The sequence below is a fragment of the Gorilla gorilla genome, chromosome 4, assembly GCF_029281585.2.
Source record: "Gorilla gorilla gorilla isolate KB3781 chromosome 4, NHGRI_mGorGor1-v2.1_pri, whole genome shotgun sequence".
Classification (NCBI taxonomy): Eukaryota; Metazoa; Chordata; class Mammalia; order Primates; family Hominidae; genus Gorilla; species Gorilla gorilla.
The window spans coordinates 138301710-138327580 of record NC_073228.2 but is presented as its reverse complement, the minus strand read 5'-3'; the positions used below and the strand labels follow the sequence as shown (position 1 = coordinate 138327580).

The 25871-nt window shown below is 45.3% G+C and overlaps 1 protein-coding gene and 1 pseudogene across 1 annotated transcript; one reads left to right on the top strand and one right to left on the bottom strand.

Moving 5' to 3' along the window:
- Positions 1–1222: 1222 nt before the first annotated feature.
- On the bottom strand, positions 1223–10782 carry LOC101124333 (small ribosomal subunit protein eS10-like; annotated as a pseudogene).
- A 21-nt stretch (positions 10783–10803) lies between these two features.
- CDKN2AIPNL (CDKN2A interacting protein N-terminal like) lies at positions 10804–22905 on the top strand. Its single transcript, XM_004042512.5, has 3 exons — positions 10804–11119; positions 12731–12830; positions 19496–22905. The coding sequence occupies exons 1-3, from the start codon at positions 10881–10883 to the stop codon at positions 19505–19507; spliced, it is 351 nt and encodes a 116-aa protein (XP_004042560.1). The 5' UTR covers positions 10804–10880; the 3' UTR covers positions 19508–22905.
- Positions 22906–25871: the final 2966 nt, after the last annotated feature.

Below are 25871 nucleotides of genomic sequence, written 5' to 3'. Positions count from 1 at the left end.
CAGTTTTTTTGTTTGTTTGTTTTTTGTTTTTTTTTGAGACAGAGTCTCCACTCTGCAAACTCCGCCTCCCGGGTTTGAGTGATTCTCGTGCCTCAGCCTTCCAAGTAGCTGAGATTCCAGGTGCCCACCATCATGCCTGGCTAATTTTTGTATTTTTTGTTTGTTTGTTTGTTTTTGAGATGGAGTCTCGCTCTGTCGCCCAGGCTGGAGTGCAGTGGCTCACTTGGCTCACTGCAAGCTCCGCCTCCCGGGTTCACACCATTCTCCTGCCTCAGCCTCCCGAGTAGCTGGGACTACAGGCGCCTGCCACCATGTCCAGCTAATTTTTTTTTTTTGTATTTTTAGTAGAGACAGGGTTTCACTGTGTTAGCCAGGATGGTCTCGATCTCCTGACCTCATGATCCACCTGCCTCAGCCTCCCAAAGTGCTGGCATTACAGGCGTGAGCCACTGCGCCCTGCCTAATTTTTGTATTTTTAATAGAGACGGGATTTCACCATGTTGGCCAGGCTGGTCTCAAACTCCTGACCTCAGGTGATCCGCCTGCCTTGGCCTCCCAAAGTGCTGGGATTACAGGCGTGAGCCACTGCACCCAGCCCACAAATTTATATAAGTTTTACATGACACAATAGTCTTCAGAAATGAGGACTCAAAAAGCAGGTAAAATTGTGTATTTTTATGCTTAAGGTTTTTTGTTTTGTTTTGTTTTGTTTTGTATTTTTGAGATGGAGCCTCTCTTAGTTGCCCAGGCTGGAGTACAGTGGTGCCATCTAAGTTCACTGCAACCTCCACCTCCCTGGTTCAAGTGATTTTCCTCCTTCAGCCTCCTAAGTAGCTGGGACTACAGGTGTGCACCACCTCCCCCAGCTAATTTTTTTGTGTGTATTTTTAGTAGAGATGGGGTTTGGCCATTTTGGCCAGGCTGGTCTTGAACTCCTGGCCTTAGATAATCTGCCTGCCTTGTATGCTTAGGTTTGTCGGAACATGGACAGTTGTGGAGTAATGTGATTGGAGGACAAAAGGGTTATGCTCAGCAGGGCACAGTGGCTCATGCGTGTAATCCCAGCAATTTTGGAGGCTGAGGTAGGAGGATCACTTGAGCCCAGGAGTTCCAGACCAGCCTGGGCAACATAGCAAGACGCCATCTCTACAAAAAATAAAAAATTAGCTAGGCGTGGTGGCATGGCCTGTAGTCCCAGCTACTGGGAGACTTAGGTGGGAGGATTGCTTGAGCCTGGGAGATGGAGGCTGCAGTGAGCTGTGATTGCCACTACACTTCAGCCTGGGTGACAGAGCAAGACCCTATTTAAACAAAAAAAAGGTATGATCTAATGATAATAAACTCAGTGAAACCTAGTAAGGCCTGTTTGTTTAGATTCTTTTTCTCTGTGTCTTCAGGAATAAGGATGTTCCTGTCTTCTGGCTACAGGAAGGGTACCTCTTGAATGAGGGCCTTATGACCTGCTTCAGGGGAGAAAGTCAGAGAGTAACTTTCTAGGTTTTTGGTTTTTTTTTTTAGTTTTCTTAAATTTTTTTTTGGCTGTAAGTTTATTCAATGCAAAATAATCCTCTCCAATTTTACTGAGGTGGCTGACCACATCCACCATCAAATCCGCCTCTAAACTGGAATTCAGTTGCTGACCCAGCCCCAGCCTCGGCTTTCTTGTTGGCACCAGGGGGCAAAACACTCTGTCTGTGGGTATCTCTGTCGGCTTCCCCTCTTGTGAGTCTTGCAGGTCACTTACCCTCCAGACCTTTAGGCTGAGGCTTGCCAGTCTCTGGATGGCTGTGGCATAGGGTGGCAGGCACAATTTCCAGGAGCAGATGAAGGTAATCACGGAGATACTGGATACCCTCTTTGATAAGGTACTAGTAGAAATGTCTCCAGGCAAACTGTTCCTTCACATAGCCTCGGGACTTGGGAGACTGCATGGCCTTCATGACATGAAGGTTGGGCACATTCTTGTCTGCCAGCTCCGGGTGCTTAGGCATGTAGACCTCCTTCTTGGCCACGATGACTCCCTCCTTAAAAAGGAGTTCATAAATGGCAATCCGGTTCTTCTTAGGCATCAACATCTCTGCGGCTGTAGGCAGCTCGGGCGGGCTGCAAAGGCCTTCCTAGGTTGTATGACCTGTTTTGGGGGGAAGGGAGAGGAGAAGGGATGGTGAGAGTGACCTTCCTCTTGCTGCTTTCTCAAATGCCAAGGTGCCATGTTTTAGGGTAGCATGTTCTGACTCCATCAATACCAAAATATAATAATAATAATTATAAGAATAAAGAAAAAATAGACCAATCTAATTAATAAATATTTAAAAATCATAAATAAAATTATAGCAAACAAAATCCAAAAACACACTGAAAGAATAATATACTATGTCCAAATGGAGTTTAATCTAGGAATAGAAATAAGGTTTGATATAAGAAAATCTACTAATGTAAGTCATTATATTAATAATTCTACATAGGAAACATGGTTATCTATAAATACTGAGAATGCAAAATTAAATATTTGTTCTATTTCTTTCTTTTTCTTTTCTTTTCTTTCTTTTTTTTTTTTTTTTTGAGATAGGGTCTTGCTCTGTCACCCAGACTGGAGCGCAGTAATGTAATTATAGGTCACTGCAGCGTGAGTTCCTGGGTTCAAGTGATGCTCCTGCCTCAGCCACCCAAGTAGCTAAGGCTACAGGTGTACATCACCACTCATGGCTAGAATATCCATAATTAGCTTAGGGTTTCTAGGTCCTTAATAAAAATAATTAGTAAGGAATATTCTGTAAGGTAATCTTAGAAGGAGGAAGAAGAGGGAAAAGAGGAGGAAGAAGAGGGAAAAGAGGAGGAAGAATAAGAATAAGGAGGAGAAAAGAGAAGGAGGGAGAAACAGGAGGAGGAAGAAGAAAAGGAGGAAGAGGAAGGAGAAGAAGGAAGGAAGAAGAAGGAGAAGGAGGAAGAGGAAGGAGAAGAAGAGGAAGGAGAAGAAAGAAGAAGAAGAAGAGGAGCAGGAGGAGGAGGAGAAAAGAAGAAGAAAAGAAAAGAAGAGGCTGGGCGCAGTGGCTCACACCTGTAATCCCAGCACTTTGGGAGGCCAAGGCGGGTGGATCACGAGGTCAGGAGAACGAGACCATCCTGGCTAACACGGTGAAACCCCGTCTCTACTGAAAATACAAAAAATTAGCCGGGAGTGGTGGTGGGTGCCCTACTCGGGAGGCTGAGGCAAGAGAATGGCGTGAACCTGGGAGGCGGAGCTTGCAGTGAGCCGAGATCACACCACTGCACTCCAGCCTGGGTGACAGAGCGGTACTCTGTCTCAAAAAAAAAAAAAAAAAAAAGAAAAGAAAAGAAAAGAAGAACAAAGGTGGTCTCGGTGGCTCATGCCTGTAATCCTAGCACTTTGGGAGGCTGAGCACTTTGGGAGGATTGCTTAAGCACAGGAGTTGCCATGCTGTAGCATGGGCAACATAGTGAGACCTTGCCTCTATGATATGGTTTCTCTGTGTCCCCACCCAAATCTCAATTTGAATTGTATCTCCCAGAATTCCCATGTGTTGTGGGAGGGACCCAGGAGAAGGTAATTGAATCATGGGGGCCGGTCTTTCCCATGCTATTCTTGTGATAGTGAATAAGTCTCACGAGATCTGATGGGCTTATCAGGGGTTCCTGCTTTTGCTTCTTCCTTATTTTTCTCTTGACACCGCCATGTAAGAAGTGCCTTTTGCCGCCATGATTCTGAGGCCTCCCCAGCCATGTGGAACTGTAAGTCCAATTAAACCTCTTTTTCTTCCCAGTCTCAGGTATGTCTTTATCAGCAGTGTGAAAATGGACTAATACACTCTACCAAAAAAATTTGTTTTTTTGAGACAGAGTCTCACTCTGTCACCAGGCTGGAGTGTGGTGGCACAATCTTGACTCACTGCAAACTTCACCTCCTGGGTTCAAGCAATTCTCCTGCTCAGCCTCCCAAGTAGCTGGGACGACAGGCACACACCACCATGCCTAGCTAATTTGTGTATTTTTAATAGAGACGTGGTTTCACCTTGGCCAGGATGGTCTCAATCTCTTGACCTTGTGATTTGCCCACCTCGGCCTCCCAAAGTGCTGGGATTACAGGTGTGAGCCACCACGCCCAGCCAAAATTTTTTAAAATCAGTTGGACGTGGTGGTGTGTACCAGCTGCTTGGGAGGCTGAGGTGGGAGGATCACTTAAGTCTAGCAGGTTGAGGTTGCAGTGAGCCTCGAATGTGCCATTGCACTCCAGCCTTGGCAACAGAGTGAGACTGTGTCTCAAAAGAAAAAAAAAATGGAAAAGAAAAGGTGGAGCCTAATTTCCCTACTTGTGAATGTGTACTGGACTTAGTGACTCACTTTCAATGAATACAGTAAGTAAAAAATGATGGCATGTGACCTATGACCCCAAGTCACAAAAGATAGCATGGCTTCTTCCTTGCTTTTTCTTGGTTCACTTACTCTGAAGGAAGACCCCCTGCCACGTGAAGACACTCAAGCAGTCTTGTGGAGAGATCCATGTAGTAATGAACTGAGATCTGCTGCAAACAGCCATGTGAATGAGCCATCTCGGAGGTAGATCCTCCAGCGCCAGACAAACCTTCACATAACTGAAACACCAGAAAACAAATTAAGACAGTCTTGAATTCCTGATTCACAGAAACTATGAGATAATATTTATATTTTAAGTCACTACATTTTGGAGCAATTTGTTATGCAGTCATGTGACTAATACAGAAGGCAAAATAAAGACATTTTCCAGGTAGACAACAGGTGAATGAACTTGGCCCCAGCAGACTCGTACTACAGAATTTTTTTTTTTTTTTCTTGAGACAGGATCTTGCTTAGCCTCCTGAGTAGCTGGGATCACAGACACATGCCATGACACCTGGCAACTTTTTGTTTGTTTGTTTGTTTGTTTATTTTTGAGATGGAGTCTTGCTCTGTGGCCCAAGCTGGAGTGCAGTGGCGATCTCAGCTCACTGAAACCTCCACCCACTGGGTTCAAGTGATTCTCCTGCCTCAGCCTCCCAAGTAGCTGGGATTACAGGCACGGGCCACCACGCCCAGCTAATTTTTGTATTATTATTATTATTATTATTTGAGACGGAGTTTCCCTCTGCTGCCCAGGCTGGAGTGCAGTGGTGCAATCTCGGCTCACTGCAGCCTCTGCCTCCTGGGTTCTAGCAATTCTCCTGCCTCAGCCTCCCGAGTAGCTGGGATTACAGGCATGCACCACCACACCTGGCTAATTTTTTGTATTTTTAGTAGAAACAGGGTTTCACCATGTTGGCCAGGCTGGTCTTGAACTCCTGACCTCAGGTGACCCGCCCACCTCGCCCTCCCAAAGTGCTGGAATTACAGGCATGAGCCACCATTTTTGTATTTTTAGTAGAGATAGGGTTTCACCATTTTGGCCAGGTTGGTCTCAAACTCCTGACCTCAGGTGATCTGCCCACTTTGGCCTCCCAAAGTGCTGGGATTACAGGCATGAGCTACCATGCCCAGCTTAATTAATTTTTTTATTAATTAATTAAGGCTGGTCTTGAACTCCTTGGCTGAAGCAATTCTTGTACCTTGTCCTCCTCAAGTGACGGGATTACAGGCATGAGCCATCTTGCCCGGCCTGAGGATTTCTAATGTAAAATTTTCAGGTAGAAGGAAAATGAAACCAGATGGAGGGTAAGAGATAGATAAGGAATGGATAACAAATAAAGTGGTAAATATATGTAAGATCTAATGTTTCATTGGATTTAAAAATATACCACAACAATAAGAAGGCCTAAATAAATGGAGAGATATACCAAATTCATGGATTGGGGGATTCGATATAATGATGTTAATTCTCCCCGAGTTGATTTATGGACTAAAGATAATCCCAATTAAAATACCAGCAGCATTTATTTCTAGAAATTGATGCTAAAATTTATATCAAAAAGCAAAAGCTAAAATAGCCAAAACAGTTTTGTAAAAGAAGAACACATTTGGAGAACTCATACAACCTGATTTTAAGACTTACCATAAATCTATAGCAGGGTTAGCAAACTGGCCCACAGGTTAGCCTGCAGCCTGTTTTTGCAGGGCTTAAAAGCTAAAACTGCTTTTTCCAGTTTTAAATGGTTGAAAAAGGTAACAATAAAAATGTATGTAGCAGGAATTATATGTAGCCCACCCTTTACATTTGCAAACTCATGAGCTATAGTAATCAACACAGTATGGGTTGCGTGTGGTGGCTCATGCCTGAAATCCCAGCACTTTGGGAGGCTGAGGTAGGTAAATCACTTGAGGTCAGGAGTTCAAGACCAGCCTGACCAACATGGAGAAACCCCATCTCTACCAAAAAAAAAAAGAAAAAAAAATTAGCCAGGTGTGGTGGTGCACGTCTATAGTCCCAGCTACTTTGGAGACTGAGGCAGAAGAATTGCTTGAATCTGGGAGGCAGAGGTTGCAGTGAGCCAAGATCGTGCCACTGCACTCCAGCTTGGGTGACAGAGTAAGACTCTGTCTCAAAAACAAAAACGGGCTGGGCGCCGTGGCTCATGCCTGTAATCCCAGCACTTTGGGAGGCCAAGGTGGGCGGATCACCTGAGGTCAGGAGTTCAAGACCAGCCTGGCTAACATGGTGAAACCCCGTTTCTATTAAAAATACAAAAAATTGGCTGGGCATGGTAGCAGGCGCCTGTAGTCCCAGCTACTCCGGAGGCTGAGGCAGGAGAATCACTTGAGCCCAGGAGGTGGAGGTTGCAGTGAGCCGAGATAGCACCATTGCACTCCAGCCTGGGCAAGAAGAGTGAAACTGCGTCTCAAAAACAACAACAACAACAACAAATGCCACAATATGGTATTAGCAAAAGGATGGACACATAGATCAGTGGAACAGAATACAGAGTCCAGAAATAGACTCACACATATATATATGGTTAATTGATTTTTGACAAAGTTACCAAGGCAATTGAGTGAAAGAATAGTCTTTTCAACAGACTCTGCTGGAGCAATTAGATACTTACAAAAAAAAAAAAAAAAAAAAAAAAGAGATAGTTTCTATCTCCAGAGCAAAGTGCAGGTTTATTTACTGTCCAGATAAAAGTAATTGCTCTGGAGAAAAGGTTGGGCAAATATGCTTGTAGTTCTTCTTTATTAATTATTGATGTTCTTTCAATTTAGAGTTCCTCAGCTGTGATACAAACCCACTTTGTATACCTCATCTAACTGGGCCCCTTAGCATAGTCCCTGTGGGACTTGGGGGACAAGGGGAACCAGGGCAAACATGAAGCTCATGCTGTTTGTTGTGCTGTGAGTAATAAAGATCTTTGTCTTTGTCTCAAGATCTGTGTCTTTTGCCAGTATCCTTTGAAATTGTTGTATGGATACTTGTTAGGTTGAAAGTAGGAGTAAAATCTTACATCCTTTAGTGTTCTTTTTTAATCATAGCTCACTGTAGCCTTGAACTCCTGGGCTCAGGCAATCCTCCTGCCTCAGCCTCCTGAGTAGCTGGCACTACAGGCAAGTGCCATTACTCCCAGCTAATTATTGTAGTTTTTGTAGAGATGGGGTTTCACCATGTTGGCCAGGCTGGTCATGAACTCCTGGGCTCAAGCATTCCTCCTGCCTTGGCCCCTCAAAGTGCTGTGATTACAGGCATGAGCTACGCGCCTGGCACATTTATTGTTTTGCTTTGAACGTAAAACAGCTCTAAAAAAAAAAAAAGTCTATTAAACAGCAACAACACCTCAAAGCAAATATGGGAAAGGTTCATGTTGTTGGAGCAGGTAATGTGGTGTCTGTTACATTATTCTCCATAATTTTCCATAAGTTTGAAATATATATTTTTTCTTTTTTTTTTTCTTTTCTTTTCTTTTTTTTTTTTAAGATGGAGTCTTGCTCTGTCGCCCAGGCTGGAGTGCAGTGGCGTGATCTTGGCTCACTGCAAGCTCTGTGGCTCACTGCAAGCTCTGCCTCCTGGGTTCACACCATTCTCCTGCCTCAGCCTCCGGAGCAGCTGGGACTACAGGCGCCTGCTACCACGCCCGGCTAATTTTTTGTATTTTTAATAGAAACGGGGTTTCACCATGTTAGCCAGGATGGTCTTGATCTCCTGACCTCGTGATCTGCCCGCCTTGGCCTCCCAAAGTGCTGGGATTGCAGGCATGAGCCACCACTCCCAGTCTAACTTTTGAGTTTTTCTAAGTTTGGTCAGCGGCAGGTGGAAGCAGAATTACCTGGGGCCTTGATTCTTAACATCCAGTGGTGAGCCTGGGGGAGTCTGTCATTTTAACGAGCCTCTCAGGACGTGTGATCTGCACTCACTTTGGGGACTTTTAGGTCTGTGCACCAATTCCTGATTGCTGGGAGTAGCTGACTCTGTCTTTGGTCTCACGGGCCTGTTGACACTTTGCTTGCCCACATGAGCATGAATATCATGCCTCCCTGTTGTTAACCATTATGCCATATCACTGAGCTTGGTGCTGGGTCTTCAGGCTCATTCTGTGCGGACTGCCCTGTATTTCCATGCTTTGTTGAGTCTCTGATTTCTGGGGACCCTGATGCCCCAAAAGAAGCTGCAGAAGCAGCAGACAGGATGTAATCAGCTCTCCCCACAGGCCACACTCACAATACAGGACCTGCACTGGAGCCCTAGATCATGGATTCTAGGCTCACCTCTGTACCCCAACCTCACATTTGACTGGGGGCAATGGGGAAGCCTATTAGGTCAATAATCTCTCAAAGCTGGTGAAGGCTCAAGTGACTCCTTGTGTGAAGGGAAAACTTTCCTTTGCTCTCTGAAGGTTAGCGAAAATCAATTGACAAAAGGCAGATTAAGAGGAGAAAAGGCAGCCAGGCACTGTGGCTCATGACTATAATCCCATCACTTTGGGAGGCCGAGGAGCTTGGACCACCTGAGATCAGGGGTTCGAGACCAGCCTGGTCAACATGGTGAAACCCCGTTTCTACTAAAGATACAAAATTAGCCGGGCGTGATGTCAGGTGCCTGTAATCCCAGCTACTCAGGAGGCTGAGGCAGGAGAATCACTTGAACCTGGGAGGCAGAAGTTGCGGTGAGCAGAGATCACACCATTGCACTCCAGCCTGGGCAAAAAGAGTGAAATTTGCTCTCAAAAAAAAAAAAAGGAGAAAAGACATACAAGTTTATTAATGTGCATAGTTAATCACAGAGTGATTACCCCATCATCCAGAGTGTGAATATTTTAGATGGGTAGTAAATGATTTTTAGGGTAATTCAATGGGCTTGAAGAACATGCAATGGCCTGGGACAAAGTCTGTTGGGCCTGCAGAGGAGACAAGGGTTTGTGACAAAAGTCTGTCCTAGTGTGTTGACCATACTTCAGTCTTTCCTCCTGCAAAACAAATTCACTTAATGAAAACTCAGGGAGGTAACCAGAGATAATTGTTTCCTTTGGCGTTCTGGACTAAATTTAGGCAGATAAGGGAACAACTTCATCTTGTGCTTTGGGAGGAACAAAGAATTGACAGACAGGAGTGTGCGTTGGTGGGGGAGGTCACAGAGACCTAGAGGCTTCTTCATCAGTTCAGCATGTCAAAATACATTTTGGGGTATTGGTTTCTGAGCCCTAACACCCAGTTACTGTAGTTGAATGCTTCCAGGGATGGAAAATTCACCACTTAAAAGGAAGCTCTTTTTTCTCTTAGTGTGTCTGCTACCTGAGACTCTAACAGACAGCAGAGTCATGCCAGCTAAATAAAAACTTTCAGGTCCAGCCAGTTACGATGGCTCATACCTGTAATCCCAGCATTTTGGGAGGCTGAGGGAGACGGATCACTTGAGCTCAGGAGTTCGAGACCAGCCTGGGCAACATGGCGAAACCCTGTCTCTATTTAAAACCAAGTCCAAACTTGCTCATTTCCTCTGGACACATTGTTTCTGGCTCCCTCCAGCATCTTTTGTAAACACAGGTGTCACTGTTCTGGTTAAAATCCTTCAGCGGCTCCCCATTCTTGGGATCTAGCCAGGATCCCTGCCTGGCCTACTGGCCTTGCTGACCTCTGCAACTTCATCTTCTCCATTCTCTACCTGCCCTGCCCCGCCCCCCAACCCCTCCTACTCCCTATCTTGCAATTCTCTTACCAGGCCATGCTCTCTCTTGCTTTGACCGACTCCCCTTTACTCAGAAAACTGCTCATTCTTCACTTCTCCAGGATCACTTCCCTGACCCCAAGACTAGATTGGGTCCCTTGCTTATTCATGGTTGTAGCACGCTGAACTTCTCTTTACTAATACTTGTCAACGCTGAAATTCTCCATTTACTTGAGCAATTATGTCACTAATGTCCACTCCTCCACTCCATGGTAAAGTTCAGGCGAGCAGGGCTCCGAATGTGCTCTCATTGCCTCTCCAGCACCTAGCAATGTGCCTGGCAAGTATTCACGGGATGGATGGATTACTCGCTCCAGGAAGGCGGGCCCCAACCTTCGTGGCTGTGGAGACCCCTGGAAGTCGACCGTGACCCGGGCCCCCTGATGTCGCTCAGGATGAGGCGGTGCCCGGGAAACTCTCAGGGCAAGGGCACAGCATAGCTCTGGCTGGCATCCAGCTGCCAACTGGAAGAGGGCGCTCCGAATCTGTGTTTAGGGACCTCAGTTTTCCCACCGGTTCCCCGCAGGGTCGACCGCAAAAGACCCTTGTATCCCTGGGTAGACCCAGGGCAGGAGCCACGGGCTGCGGCGGTCTGAGGAGCCAGGAGCCGCTCTGTGCCCCCGCAGGCCGCCGCTCCGGGCGAGGGCGCTCCAGGTTGGTCTTCTGGAGCAGTCGTGCGCTAACGGGCCCCTCTGGCCGGCAGGCGGTGGCGCAGTGCGCGTCGGGAAGGCGGCGGGCTATCCGGTCCTCGGCTGCGGCGGGCACCATGGTCGGTGGCGAGGCGGCTGCCGCAGTGGAGGAGCTGGTTTCGGGGGTGCGGCAGGCGGCCGACTTCGCGGAGCAGTTCCGGTCCTACTCAGAGAGCGAGAAGCAATGGAAGGCCCGCATGGAATTCATCCTGCGCCACCTGCCCGACTACCGCGACCCGCCCGACGGCAGTGGCCGCCTGGACCAGCTGCTCTCCCTCTCCATGGTCTGGGCCAACCATCTCTTCCTAGGCTGCAGGTGCGGACCCCTGCCGGCCGGCTGATCCTGTCCCCTATCTTCCGACCCTCAAGGCCTCTCCCAGGGCTCCCCCCTGACCCGAACCTCTGCCCCAGACTGAACCCGGGCCCAGCCTCCATCCGCATTGGTCGGCCCGAAGACTGATTCCCACCCTGGAGGCCCCTTGGAAAGATCCTTATCTTTGAGCCTCAGTTTTCTCTTCTGGTAAAAGGGTGGTTATGATGGCTGTAATAATTAAAGGGTGAAGAGCTAAATACATGGCGGGTTCAAAGGTTGCTATTGTTATTTGTATTACTATTATTATTAGCTCAAACCATCACCTTTGCAGTATGCATTCGAAGTCCGTTAGCCCCTGTCACCTACATGGCAAACGTGCAGAGAGAGAAACGGAGATCCACATTTTACAGATGAAAAAGCTTAGGGAGAGAAGTGATATACCTGGGGCCATGCAGCTTCTGGCAGGATTGATGGATTTTAATCACTAATGAGAGGATGTAATTTGTATCCTATGGCTTTTTCTCCTCACTCCACAGCCCACGGGGTCCTGAGTAGGAACCAGCTTCACCTCTCTGCTTTCCCTCTTATGAAAATGGCCGATGCCTTTTTGTGAAGGTCTCAAAGCCCACTTCATCCTGGCTGCAGCACCAAAAGGACAAAGGCCCGCTTTTGAAGTGCCTGATAAGGCATTCCTTTCACCCCTCCATGAGGAAGGTGGCAAATCTTGAGACTCCCTATTAGAGAGCCTCGATTTTCCTGAAATTGTGTTAGGAAAATAGGGTGACTTGGTTTGATCTTGGTTTCTATACCTATTATGGCTGCCTGACTCTGGTCATTTGGCCCCTGCAGGCCTAAGCCACTTGGTTTTGCTTCACATATTGGGGTTTATTAGAACAGTACGTAGGGAAGCAATGCCAGAGGCACCCGTCCCTTTTCCCTGCCTTCTAGGTGCTCCTGGGAAATCCTGGTTTTCCATGGTTAGGCAAATGTCAGAGAATTGGGGAAATAAATAATGTTTTTGTTAGATTAACATTCCATGTATTTACAAAATAAAAATATTTTGGTCCTCATCCTGTATCTGAGAATATCTGTTGCTGGATGTACAGTGCCTCTGTTCTTCTAAATCTTGAAACATCTGCTGTACTGGTATTTCTGAAGTCCACTTCTGTATCTACAAGCAAGAAGTGTTCACAGGGCCAGGCACGGTGTCTCACGCCAGTAATCCTAGCACTTTGGGAGGAGGATCACTTGAGGTCAGGAGTTGGAGACCAGCCTGGCCAACATGGTGAAACTCTTGTCTCTACTAAAAATAAAAAATTAGCCAGGCGTGGTGGCACACGCCTGTAATCCCAGCTGCTCGGGAGGCTGAGGCAGAATTGCTTGAACCTGGGAGATGGAGGTTGCAGTGAGCCGAGATCATACCACTGCACTCCAACCTGGGGGACAGAGCAAGACTCCATCTCAAAACCTTGTGCTGAACATGTATAGGTTTGCCCTGCAGTATCAGGTCAGTTCTCTGAGAGCTGATTTTATAGTTGAGCAACCTGCAGTTTCTTATTAATCCACAGTGACAATTCTTCCAAGGTTTTTACCTTACTACTTTTTATTGTGCAGTTACAATAAAGACCTTTTAGACAAGGTGATGGAAATGGCCGATGGGATTGAAGTGGAAGACCTGCCACAATTTACTACCAGAAGTGAATTAATGAAAAAGGTAAATAGGATTTCCAAGTGCATGTGATGAAATGGTGTAGAGTTAACAGTCCCTGCCTTGATGACACTATATTAGAGTATATTGTTTTTGAATGCTCTTGTTTACTGCCCCAAAGACCTATACCCTTTCATTTTTATTTCCCCATAATTGGTATAAGCCTTTTCATAAGTAGTTGACAACTGACTGTGGTAAATTATGCATTGTTGATGAGGTAACACATAAGCTTAACCTCTTCCGGTTATTTAGGAACATTGTTTTGAGATTTTTGCTTGATGTTTAAAAAGATGTTGGCTAGAATACTTAAGTTTCCTACTTGTTAAAAAATCTCATTGGTAAGAGAGTAACTAACTCATCCTTACCCCGGGTGTGAGTGCCGACCTGACTTGTTTGGCTTCTCTGATTTGCTGATAAGAACGTGCCTGGAGCAATGTCGATGGCATAGCTGTTCTCTATCCTGTGGGGTCTGATCTCAGGCGATGGGCTTTTTACAGTGAGTCTTGCCTAGAGTCTTGAATCTGGACGCTGGAGCTGGGGCTACAGAATGTGGCAGAAAGAACCTCAGAATATGGAGCTGGGCATCCCAGCTATTAATACTTTTCAGAATCACCCCCAAAACATGCTTGTTTCACATTTGTCTGCTCAGGCAGCAGAATTAATTGCTCGCTTTATCTTCCGAAGTTCCTTTGGCACTTTATCCAGGCCTCTTTTAAAGCAGTTGTGACCTTAGAGATGGTGTCTAAAGTTTTATTTAGTCTTTACAACTCCCAAACCTAGTATACTTATACCCCAGAGAAGGTACTCAGAAAATACTTATAAAATCGACTGAAGCAGTAGAGTAAAAAGCTGCTGGCCCCTTTTTAGGTCTGCCCTTAGAAACATAGGTAAGCCCATTCCTCCACATTTAGGTCTTGTCTTGGGAGGTGGGGCACATATAGAGGTCCTCTTCCATATGGGTGTCAAGGAACTAATCGGATTCTCAGTTGCTCATAAAGTATTTCAGTCCCAAATAGCACACCCCACTTGATTTTCAGGATGGTTTGTTTTTCTTAAAAAAGTATTCTTTTAGTTTTAATCTGAACCTGGGGAAAAGCTTCAGGTTGGTTTTCCAGATGCTATTATGTTTTTAAAATCAGCTGTTACCTCAACACAGTACTCCTGACAAAAAATAAGTAAGTAAAATCAGCTGTTTTTTTGTTTTTGTTTGTTTGTTTGTTTGTTTTTGAGAGGGAGTCTCCCTGTGTCGCCCAGGCTGGAGTGCGGTGGTGCGATCTGGGCTCACTGCAAGCTCTGCCTCCCAGGTTCACGCCATTCTCCTGCCTCAGCCTCCTGAGTAGCTGGGACTACAGGCGCCTGCCACCACGCCCAGCCAATTTTTTTTTTTTTTTTTTTTTTTTTTGTATTTTTACAAAATTGGGTTTCACCGCGTTAGCCAGGATGGTCTCGATCTCCTGACCTTGTGATCCGCCCGCCTCGGCCTCCCAAAGTGCTGGGATTACAGGTGTGAGCCACCGCACCAGGACTAAAATCAGCTTTTAAAAAGGGGCTACTGTTTTTAACCAGGGAGCAGTGTGAATTGGGAGTGTGTGGCTTTTTGGATCTTCTCATGTAATACTTAAAAAAATAGTGGGCAGTCCTTGGGTGTTCTATAGTAAGGTTCTTGGGGCCCAGCCAGGGAGGAGCTAGATAGTTTCTGGCTGCTGGAGTATACCTTATGGGGCAGGGGCAGGGGCAGAGGTAGGCAGGGAATGAGGTGAGCCTTTATTTTTAATTTATTTTTTAGATAGAGGCTCACTTTGTCACCCAGGCTGGAGTGCAGTGGCACAATCTCAGCTCACTGCAACCTCTGCCTCCCAGGCTCAAGTGATTCTAGCGCTGCAGCCTCCCCAGTAGCTGGGATTACAGCCGGGTGCCACCACACCCAGCTAATTTTTGTATTTTTAGTAGAGAAAGGGTTTTGCCATGTTGTCCGGGCTGGTCTTGAACTCCTGGCCTCAAGTGATCTGCCCAGCTTCCCAAAGTGCTAGGATTACAGGCGTGAGCCACTGCACCTGGCCGAGCCTTTATTTTTTAACTGCTTGTGGTAGATTCTTTCCTTTTTGTTTCTAAGAGGTTTTCTGATTTTCCTTTTTTTTTTGAGATGGAGTTTTGGTCTTGTTGCCCAGGCTGGAGTGCAATGGTTCAGCTCACTGCAACCTCTGCCTCGCGAGTTTAAGCGATCCTTTGCCTCAGCCTCCCAAGAAGCTGGGATTACAGGTGCCTGCCACCACGCGTGGCTATTTTTTTGTATTTTTTAGTAGAGATGAGGTTTCACCATATTGGCCAAGTTGTTCTCGAACTCCTGACCTCATGTGATCCACCCACCTCAGCTTCCCAAAGTGCTGGGATTACACGCGTTAGCCACTGTGCCCAGCAAGGTTTTCTGATTTTTTATATCAGTTCTCCGTTATACTTCTCTGTCTTGTATGTTTTCTGAAAGGTATCTGAACTCTTTCCAGTCATGTTGGGTATTAGAGATCAGAACACCTAATGACATTGGGCTGCAGACCCCAGTAGGAGACTAAGGAGGTTTGGCACGTCCCAAACATTATCTATAGACCAGTGTGAAGTGTGTGTGTGTGTGTGTGTGTGTGTGTGTGTGTGTGTTAGGAAGGGTCTTTCTGAAACATCCTAAAGGGGTCTTATACCTAAAAAATGTACAGAGCCCCTGCCCTGGGATGTTCATTCTTGACACTGTCATTGCACAGTGTGAGTCTACAGAGAAGAGTCCTCAGGCATGAAATTATCTTCTTGAAACCAGTGCCGCCATCTTACTAATCATTAGCAGTTAGCTATGTGGAAGAAGCCTATACAGAGGCCATACTTCTATAGCATTTTTGAATTGTGTTGCAACTTCCTTCAAATAAAACTTATGTTTTTCTAAGTAGCCAGGTTTAACTTTAGTCTGTTGATGCCACTGTAAGTGAAATTCAGCTGATCCTGAAAAGTGAGATACTTAGAGGGTGCATAGAGTTTTGCCAGTTTTGTTTTGAGACAGGGGTCTCTCTCTGTGGCTCAGGCTGGAGTGCAGTGGCTTGCTCACGGCTACCTGCAGCCTTGACCTGCCAGGCTCAAGTGATCCTTGCACCTTAGCCTCCCCAGTAGCTGGGACTACAGGTGTGTACCACCATGCTTGGCTAATTTTTGTAGAGACTGGGTTTCGCCATGTTCCCCAGGCTAGTCTCAAATGATCCACCTGCCTCAGCCTCCTAAAGTGCTGGTGTGAGTCACTGTGCCTGGTGAATCTTTTAGACTCTTCCAGATAAGCCCATTCTGAGAACGAGTCATCTGATCTATGTACCATGACAAATTTGTGTGGTATTGAAGGCTGTCCCGTCTCCATTGAATGCCACTGGAAAGAGAGCCATGAGGACTTTGCAGCAGTTTCGTCCTTTGCCTGCAGTTTTTGCACACATGACAGAGGATGCTGAAAAACATTAGGCAACATTGCCAGCCCATAGACAAAATACTCCTGATGTCCAGCCATACACCTGAAAATGTCTGTTGTTGTTCTGCCCAGAATTGATGCTTTAGCTAAAAAATTAGAGTTTAGTTGGGTTTTAAAGCTAGCTACCAAGTGGAAGTAAATTGCCTGGCATTGTTGGTATCTCAAGACAGACAGTGATGATGATTTGGAGACATAAGCTCTTTAAGATTTTAAAAATACTTTATGGCTGTTCTGCAGCTTTGAGGCAAGTAGATCTCTGCAATCTGTCCAGCTCTTTTTTTAAGTCTGAGAAAAGAAATGAGCATTGGTTTCTGACAGGTGGAATTTGTTGGACAGTTGCAGTATATGATTTTTTTTCTTTTGAAAGGGGATTCAAACACACATACATTGACTAAACAATCTTGATTATCTAACTGCCATCCTAGGCTACTGCTGGCAGCCTTTGTGGTTGCTCACCTTACCAATTAATGAGCGATAATTAACAAAGAGCAGCAGCTGACTCAGGAAAGATGTCATTGCTATGACTGTCAGAATTAATATTTCCAAGGTAATGTCTTAAGGAGAAAGGAGTGATTGACTAGGAAGCTATCATTATTGACTCAAAGAAAGAAGCTGTCAACCTAATTTTACGTGGTCCATTTTTTTCTGAGAACATTTTTATCCCAAGAGGGAAAATGGCAGTATGAAAAGTGACTATGAAGGCTGGGCGTGGTGGCTCATGCCTGTAATCTAACACTTTGGGAGGCCGAGGCAGGCAGGTCACGAGGTCAGGAGTTTGAGACCAGTCTGACCAACATGGTGAAACCCCGTCTCTGCTAAAAATACAAAAATTAGCTGGGCGTGGTGGCACGTGCCTGTAATCCCAGCTACTCAAGAGGCTGAGGCAGGAGAATCACTTGAACCCGGGAGGCAGAGGTTGCAGTGAGCGGAGATCGTGTCATTGCACTCCAGCCTGGGCGACAGAGTGAGACTCTGTCTCAAAAAATAATAATAAAAAAAAGAAAAATGACGATGAAATTTGAAAGGCCAGGTGCAGTGGCTCATGCCTATAATCCCAGCACTTTGGGAGGCTAAGGTGGGCGGATCATTTGAGGTTGAAAGTTTGAGACCAGCCTGGCCAACATGGCAAAACCCTGTCAACTAAAAATACAAAAATTAGCCGGGCATGGTAGTACATGCCTGTAGTCCCAGTTACTCTTGAGGCTGAGGCAAGAGAATCGCTTGAGCCTGGAAGGCGGAGGTTGCAGTGAGCCGAGATGGCACCGCTGTACTCTAGCCTGGGCAACGGAGTGAGACTGTTTCAAAAAAAAGAAAGAAAAAGAAATTTGAAAGAAAAGTTAGAAAAACAAGTGTGCCTGCTTTTGTGCATTGTGTCATCTTGGCAAGCTCTGAGGTACTAGAGCTGCCGCTCCCTTGGTGGAAGCAGCCATGATTCTAAGATGGTGCAAATGTTGGTGAGTATTAAAAAAAAAAAAAAAATCAGCCTGGCCCAGTGGCTCTGCCTGTAATCCCAGCACTTTGGGAAGCCGAGGTGGGAGAATTGCTTGAGCCCAGGAGTTCCAGACCAACCTGGGCAGCATAGTGAGACTTTTGTTGCAACAAAAAATAAAATAAAAACTACCTGGGCATAGTTGTGCATGCCTGTGGTCCCAGCTACTCGAGAGGCTGAGGTGGGAGGATCACTTGAGCCTGGGAGGTTGAAGCTGCAGTTAGCCATGATCGTACCACTGCACTCCAGCTTGGGTGACAGAGTGAGACCCTGTCTCCAAAGTTAAAAAAAATCAGCCTGTCAGATTAGTTAAATCAGAGGTCTAAGTTGTACCTCAAGATAAACGCTCATTGGAGCTACTTGTCTTTTACTCTTTATCCACTAGAAATAGAAGCCAGAAAAGGTGTGTCTGATCCCACAGACCAGTCTTGTCTGGAGCTTATGAGTCAGTAGTGTATCACCTGCAAACACCTGTGGAAAAGATGGTATACACAGCAGCCCAAACCGGCGGCAGCTGTATGCTTCCATAGCCTTGGTCTGTCCTGTCATTTGAGAGATGGCTTAGGGGATTTTTTTCTCTTTGGACTTAAGATGGTTTCTTTAGGTAATACCACATTCTCCTAAATGGTGAAAGTCTTCCTATAATTTGCTTTTGCTGAGGAATTTTGTTTTTTCATCTGAAAAAGACTGACTGGGGCCGGGCACAGTGGCTCACGCCTCTAATCCCAGCACTTTGGGAGGCCGAGGTGGGTGGATCATGAGGTCATGAGTTCAAGACCAGCCTGGCCAAAATGGTGAAACCCCATCTCTACTAAAAACTACAAAAATTAGCCAGGAGCAGTGGCAGGTACCTGTAATCGCAGCTACTCGGGAGGCTGAGGCAGGAGAATTGCTTGAACCCAGGCAGCAGAGGTTGCAGTGAGCCAAGATCGTGCCACTGCACTCCAGCCTGGGTAACAGAGTGAGACTCCGTCTCAAATAAAAAGAAAAAGCACTCACTGGTCTAACTAGGAAATAGGTCATACCTTGAAATCTCTGATTACTAAAAAGACTCTCAGATTGATTCACTTGCACTGCTAAATGTTAAGGAAATTCATTCAAATACAAGGTGACAGCCAAAGTGATTTTTTCACACCCTGTTTAAAAGTTGTCTAAAGCCAAGTTTAAATTTACCAAAGGTGCTAGAGAGTAACCAGAAAGAATAGCTCTGCTTCATTTCACCACTATTTGAAGACAAGCTTTTACAGTTTCTAATAGTGTGAAATCCAGAAATATATAACCTTCACATCTAAATATCCTGACTCAATGTGAAATGTTGTGAATTACTACCTGAACTGACTGCTTTTAATTTAGAACAATAAGTGTTTGTGTGACTCTGCTTTTAGAACCTTTCACTGCAAAGCATGCCAGAAAAAGTTGTATTTTAAGCATTTCCATTATCACTTTAAATTGTGAACATTTATAGATTGCAAGTGACAAGACAGGAAAATCAAGTTCTGGCTTCCAAATGGATGGTGTGGTCAATGTTTTGCTGAATTTTCTGTATGTTGTAAAATATTAATAATTTCTGAGTATACTTACTGTCTGGATAGTACATAAATATTACATCACTGCTATATTTTAATTTATGAAGATGAATTTGATTCACTGGACTACATGGTTATGTAACCTTTTCTTTTCTTTTTTTCCCAGCATCAAAGCTAAGCCAGAAGATTTATCACATTTTCATCATCAGCTACAGGATTAGAAAGGAGGCTGGGATGAATGTGACATAGACCACAGCAGCTCTCTTAAGACTCCTGGTATTACCAACATAAAGAGGCAGGTGGAATGAGAAGGATTCTGTCTAGATTGGCTTTTTTAACATTCTCATTTTCCCAGGAGTTATCACTGTAAAAGTACGCATGGATATTTATGTATTTATAAATCATGCACTCTAAGATGAGTTCATCAACATTGTAAAAGCCCTCTTTTCTGTTTTCAGTTTTTTTTTTTCTTACCGACAAGGTCTCACTCTGTCGCCCAGGCAGAAGCACAAAGGTGCAGTATTGGCTCATTGCAGCCTCGAACTCCTGGGCTCATATTTTCAGAGTTTTTTGTTTTTTGTTTTGTTTTTTTGAGACAGAGTCTTGCTCTGTTGCCCAGGCAGGAGTGCAGTGGTGCGATATATTTTCAGTTTTTAAACGTCAGAATTTTTGTTTAAAATGCCTTTTTGGGCTGGGCACAGTGGCTTATGCCTGTAATAATCCCAGCACTTTGGGAGGCCGAGGTGAGCAGATCACCTGAGGTTAGGAGTTTGAGACCAGCCTGGCCAACACGATGAAACCCCGTCTCTACTAAAAATACAAACAAAATTAGCTGGGCATGGTGGCAGACATCTGTAATCCCAGCTACTCAGGAGGCTGAAGCAGAAGAACTGCTTGAACCTGGGAGGTGGAGGTTGCAGTGAGCCAAGATCGCACCATTGCACTCCATCCTGGGTGACAAAAGTGAAACACCGTCTCAAAAAAAATAAAAATAATAAAATAAAATGCCTTTTTGTTGTTGATGTAATAATGGCAGGTAATTAATTTTATAGTTTAGATTTTTCAACAATGTACCTTTAAGTGCGATTCTCTTTTATGGCCTTTTTCTTCCCCCACCAAGGCAAATCAGATCCTTTAATTCCTATTTCCACCTGAAATTTATACCATACCTATACCATACCCAACTACCATACATACTCATTCTTTTTTAAGAAATGAGAATCAAATCATAGACTTGAAGTACCCACCAGCTCATGAGAAGAGGCAGCCTACCAAAAAGCATCTCGCCTTAGTTTAAAACGCATTGACACAGGATTCCGGGGCTTAGTCCGGTCAGCCAGTTGATTTGTAAATTTTCTGTCTCCCAGACTGCTTTTCTGGAGGAAGCCTGAGGCTTGGGTCTTCTAGACTTGAGGAACCACCTTGCACATAGCCTCTTAAGAAATACTTGTTGCAGTCCTACTTTGCTCTGAAATTTTGGTCTTAATGTTCCTCAGCTAAGTGTCTGTTCTGTACCCCGTCTCTGCTCCTCTTGCTTGTTTAGTCCCCACCATTAAGGAAATAGGTCTAGGCATAAATACTGGGAGAGGGGCTTCATTTGGGAGGCAGTAGTGTAAGTTTATTACAGGAGGGGTCACTCAACAGTGGTAGGCACTGTGCTTGGTACTAGTGATAGTGGCAAATAAGACATTGGACCCTGCAGGCCGGGTGTGGTGGCTCACACCTGTAATCCCAGCACTTTGGGAGTCCAAGGTGGTCAGATCACAAGGTCAGGAGTTTGAGACCAGCCCAGCCAACATGGTGAAACTCCGTCTCTACTAAAAATACAAAAATTAGCTGGGTGTGGTGGCGTGTGTCTGTAATCCCAGCTATCCAGGAGGCTGGGGCAGGAGACTCGCTGGAACCCAGGAGACAGAGGCTGCAGTGAGCCGAGATTGCACCACTGCACTCCAGCCTGGGCGACAGAGCAAGACTCTTGTCTTTTTTTTTTTCTTTAAAAAAAGAGGCCGGGTGCGGTGGCTCATGCCTGTAATCCCAGCACTTTGGGAGGCCGAGGCAGGCAGATCACCTGATGTCGGGAGTTCGAGACCAGCCTGACCAACATGGAGAAACCCCGTCTCTACTAAAAATACAAAATTAGCCAGGCATGGTGGCACGTGCCTGTAATCCCAGCTACCAGGGAGGCTGAGGCAGGAGAATCGCTTAAACCTGGGAGGTGGAGGTTGCGGTGAGCCGAGATCGCGCCATTGCACTCCAGCCTGGGCAACAAGATTGAAACTCCATCTCAAAAAAAAAAAAGAAAATGCATTTTCCTAGTCTGAGTAGGAAGCTATGAAAAAAAGAGAAGAAGAAAATGCATTTCCGTAGGTTTGTCATCGTGAATTCCATTTCTTTATATGATATGAAGCCCTGATAAAATAATAATAGCCTTTCAGGAATGCATCCACTGCATAAAGCAAGTTTAAATTGTGGAATGATTTCCCTTCAATTGCTTTTATTTATTTTTGTTTTTTCAGAGCCGGGGTCTCTCACTCTGTCACCCAGATTGGAGTGCAGTGGTGCAGTCATAGCTCACTGCAGCCTCAAACTCCTGGTCTCAAGTGATCCTCCTCCCAAAGTGCTAAGAATACAGGCAGGAGCTACTAAACCCAGCCTCCTTTAGTTTGTTTTTGAAGACTTCCTAGTTAATCAAAATCAAGTTTCAATTTTCTAATAGGTTTTCTCTCATTGTTTCCTCACTTAAACTGCTTTTCTTCTCATCTTTTACAATTTCTGTGGCTATCTCACATATAAAATTAACCAGTATTTTAGAATTTCATCCTTTATTTCTGGAATAGAAAGTGGCAAAGAAGTCTAAATGTTTGCATTTCAGCAATACTTGTGGTATAGATAAAATGGCCCACTGTCAGCCTTGAAACAGTACCTCCTATCACATAGTTCATATACAGTCTTGCTGAAGACTTGGAGTGAAGATAGAGTGAGATCATAGGAAGGGACAAGTAATAAATAGGAGGAGAACTTTTTTTTTTTTTTTTTTTTTTTAAGATGGAGTCTCTCTCTGTTGCCCGGGCTGAAGTGCAGTGGCGCTATTTCGGCTCACTGCAACCTCTGCCTCCCGGGTTCAAGCAATTCTCCTGCCTCAGCCTGCCGAGTAGCTGGGACTACAGGCATGCGCCACTACGCCCAGTTAATTTTTGTATTTTTAGTAGAGACAGGGTTTCACCGTGTTGGTTGGCCAGTATGGTCTCAATATCTTGACCTTGTGATCTGCCCGCCTTGGCCTCCCAAATTGCTGGGATTACAGGCGTGAGCCACCACGCCCGGCCTGGAGAATTTTTTTTTTTTTTAAATCCAAACCACACCTAGAAAACTGCTTTCTGAAACATTCCTTAGTCTGTGGCTCACCTAATAATCCTCACTCAACCTTATCAGGAGGTAAGGATTCTGTCTGAACTCAGGATCCATTTGGATCGGTGGCCTACCTATGGGCAATGAGAGGAATCATATTAACTGTCACTGTCCATCCTCTGATGCTTTGTAGTCCGTAGTAAAATACATACTGTCCCATATAAAAAATGAGAATTGTGTTACCCTAAATGTCAGATAATTTGGTGTTTCCCAGCTCTCCAGCTCTAAAGAATCTCTGCTGGGTATCCCTTTATGTCTGGAAGGAGACTGTCAGCTTCTGGTATCTGAGACCTGTGTGCCCTATAACATCTAGTTATGGCTATCGTTCTTAACTAGTTTAGGGATACCTTTCTGTAGGAATAAGAGTAAACACAGATCTTCAGAGGCAAGAGTTTTAGAACTTATTGAAGACTTTTGGTCATATGGAAACTTCATTCAACAAAGAGTGCACCCTTAAAAAAAATCTCTACTGTCATTGGGTATGTGTATCTGCGTGTGTGTGTGTGTATGTGTATGTATATACATACATATATATATATGTAATGAAAAGCAAGCCAGGCAAGATTGTTTCTTCCCCAAAGTTCACTCTGCCTATTCTTTTTTTTTTTCCTTCCTTTTAAATTTAGAGACAAGATCTTGGTATGTTGCCCAGGCTAGATTACAGTGGCTGTTCACAGGTACAGTCACAGTACACTACAGCCTTGACCTTCTGGCCTCAAGCCATCTTCCCACCTCAGCCTCCGGAGTGGCTGGGATTACAGATGCATGCTGCGTACAGCTCACTCTGCCTTTTCTAAAGTTAGGACTCCTGGGGCTAGGTGGTGGTGGTGTTGGCTACCCTTCTTATTTTGGTTTGGAAGGTTTTCATAATGACTGCAGTAGGGTCAGAGTCCTCTGCATGTGGTCCTATCAGTGATGAATGTGGGTCTGAAGCCCTGCTCATCAACACACACTGAACCAAATGAGGAGGTGGGGTAAAAAGACTATCATCTGAACAGATTTCTTGGAAATCAAAGAACAGAAAATAAAAATTGAGGCTGGGTGCAGGGGCTCCATGCCTGTAATCCCAGCACTTTGGGAGGTAGGAAGATCACTTGCTAGGAGTTCAAGACCAGCCTAGGTAACATAGTAAGACCCCATCTCTACAAAACAACTAAAAAAAAAAGGCATGGTGGTGCACACCTGTATGTAGTTCCAGCTACTTGGGAGGCTGAGGTGGGAGGATTGCTTGAGGACAAGAGGTTGAGGTTGCAGTGAGCCATGACCGAGCCACTGTACTTACAGTCTGGCCACTGAGTGAGACCTTGTCTCCAAAAAAAAAGATGGGGAGAGGAAAAAAAATTGAGTGATACTGACACTATTTCGCCCCTATTCTTACCTACACTAGAGCGAGAGCTTTTTTCCTTGATGTTGTGTCAAACAGGGATGCCTCTTTAGAATATAAACCAGTGGTCCTAACCCAGGTCCTTTCTTTCCCAGCCTCATAGACTAATGAACCAATGAACCCAAAGTATCCTTGAATGTGGCCCCCTTCAGCCTCATTTGCCTTGGAGAATGTTGCTGTTAGGGGTCTGAGGCAGGTCTTGGTCCTCACCTAATATGACAGAGAGGCAATGAACAGTAAAGAGGTCAACCTTGAGCTGTGGGGGCCTAGTGACTAAAGTTCTTGTTTTGCTGTGAAAGTTGGCACCAAAATCTCATCCTTCTAGGGCTGCATTTTCCATTCCCTCTGACACTCTCATAGTAAGAATGTTGAATTGTCCCTAGTAGGTGTGAGCTGGTAGGTATTCCTTCAAATTGAGTGTTACTTTACCTCAGTGTAGGCATTTGCAAAGTGGGGATGATTCTTACTTCAAACTTTATTGGAGGATTCAGTGGAAAAATGAATGTCTATGAGTACCTGCCACTTAGTAGGCTCTCACTGCTTCATTCCTGCCCTAGTTTCCCTCTAAGCCCAAGGAGGGAAGATAGGAAAGCTTTTCAACTAACTTAGATTTAGACAAAACAGGTGCCCACAATCATGCAACCAGGCTCCATCCCTGCAAAAGTGCTGCAGAAGTGGACCTTTTCAGTTTGTGGTGCCCAGCCCAACATGCAATCTGGCACCCATTAGATGCTAGGTAAATGTTGACTGATGAGTGGTGGCAGGCACTGAACAATGCAGCACCAACCAAAATGTCAGGTTGTTCTGTAGGGGGAAGTAGCAAAACCTCCAGGGGAAAGGGTTACCAGGTGGCAAACCTTGGCCAGAGCTCATGTCACCACTGCACCCTGCCCCCATGCAACCGCACCTCAATACTAGGTGCCTTGTCACCCCTGTATCGCTGGATCTAGGAGGTCTGGAGCTTGTGCAGCCTGTGGGTATGCGCCTTTCATTGTGGGCATGGCCTTTGCTCCAGCACTTGCTATGTGGCAGGAGGCTTATCCTGGAGTTTTTTTGTTTTTGTTTTTTTGAGATGGGAGTTTTGCTTTTGGTGCCCAGGCTGGAGTTCAGTGGTGCGATCTTGGCTCACTGCAACCTCTGCCTCCTGGTTTCAAGCGATTCTCCTGCCTCAGCCTCCTGAGTAGCTGGAATTACAGGCAGGTGCCACCACGCCCAGCTAATTTTTTGTATTTTTAGTAGAGATGGGGTTTCATCGTGTTGGCCAGGCTGGTCTCAAAGTCCTGACCTCAGGTAATCCACCAGCCTCATCCTCCCAAAGTGCAGGGATTATAGGCGTGAGCCACCACGCCCTGTCCTGGAGTTTTGTCCTACAAAGTGGCTAGATTCCTTATCACTCTGGCTGTGAATTTTGGGCCCCAGCTCACTACAGAACCCAATTCCCCTTAAACCAGCTGTTTTCAACATCTCAGGTGGTAAGACTATGACTCAGATTCCTTCTTTTTGTATTCACCAAATTATGTTTTATGATGATTTTCTACTTTTTCAACAAAAAACAGAACTGCTATTTAAGCCGGGAGTGGTGGCCCATGCCTGTAATCCTAGCTACTCAGGAGGCTGAGGCACGAGGATTGCTTGAGCCCAGCAATTTGAGTCTAGCGTGGTCAACATACGAGACCCTGTCTCTAAAAGATAAATAAATAAAATTAGCTGAGGTGGCACGTACCTGTAGTCCCAACTACTCAGGAGGCTG

Excerpts from the sequence above, each read along its gene's own strand:
- CDKN2AIPNL (XM_004042512.5), top strand. The coding sequence starts at position 10,881 with ATGGTCGGTGGCGAGGCGGCTGCCGCAGTGGAGGAGCTGGTTTCGGGG. Across the intron at positions 11,120-12,730 it reads CATCTCTTCCTAGGCTGCAG|TTACAATAAAGACCTTTTAG; the intron begins GTGCGGACCCCT and ends TTTATTGTGCAG.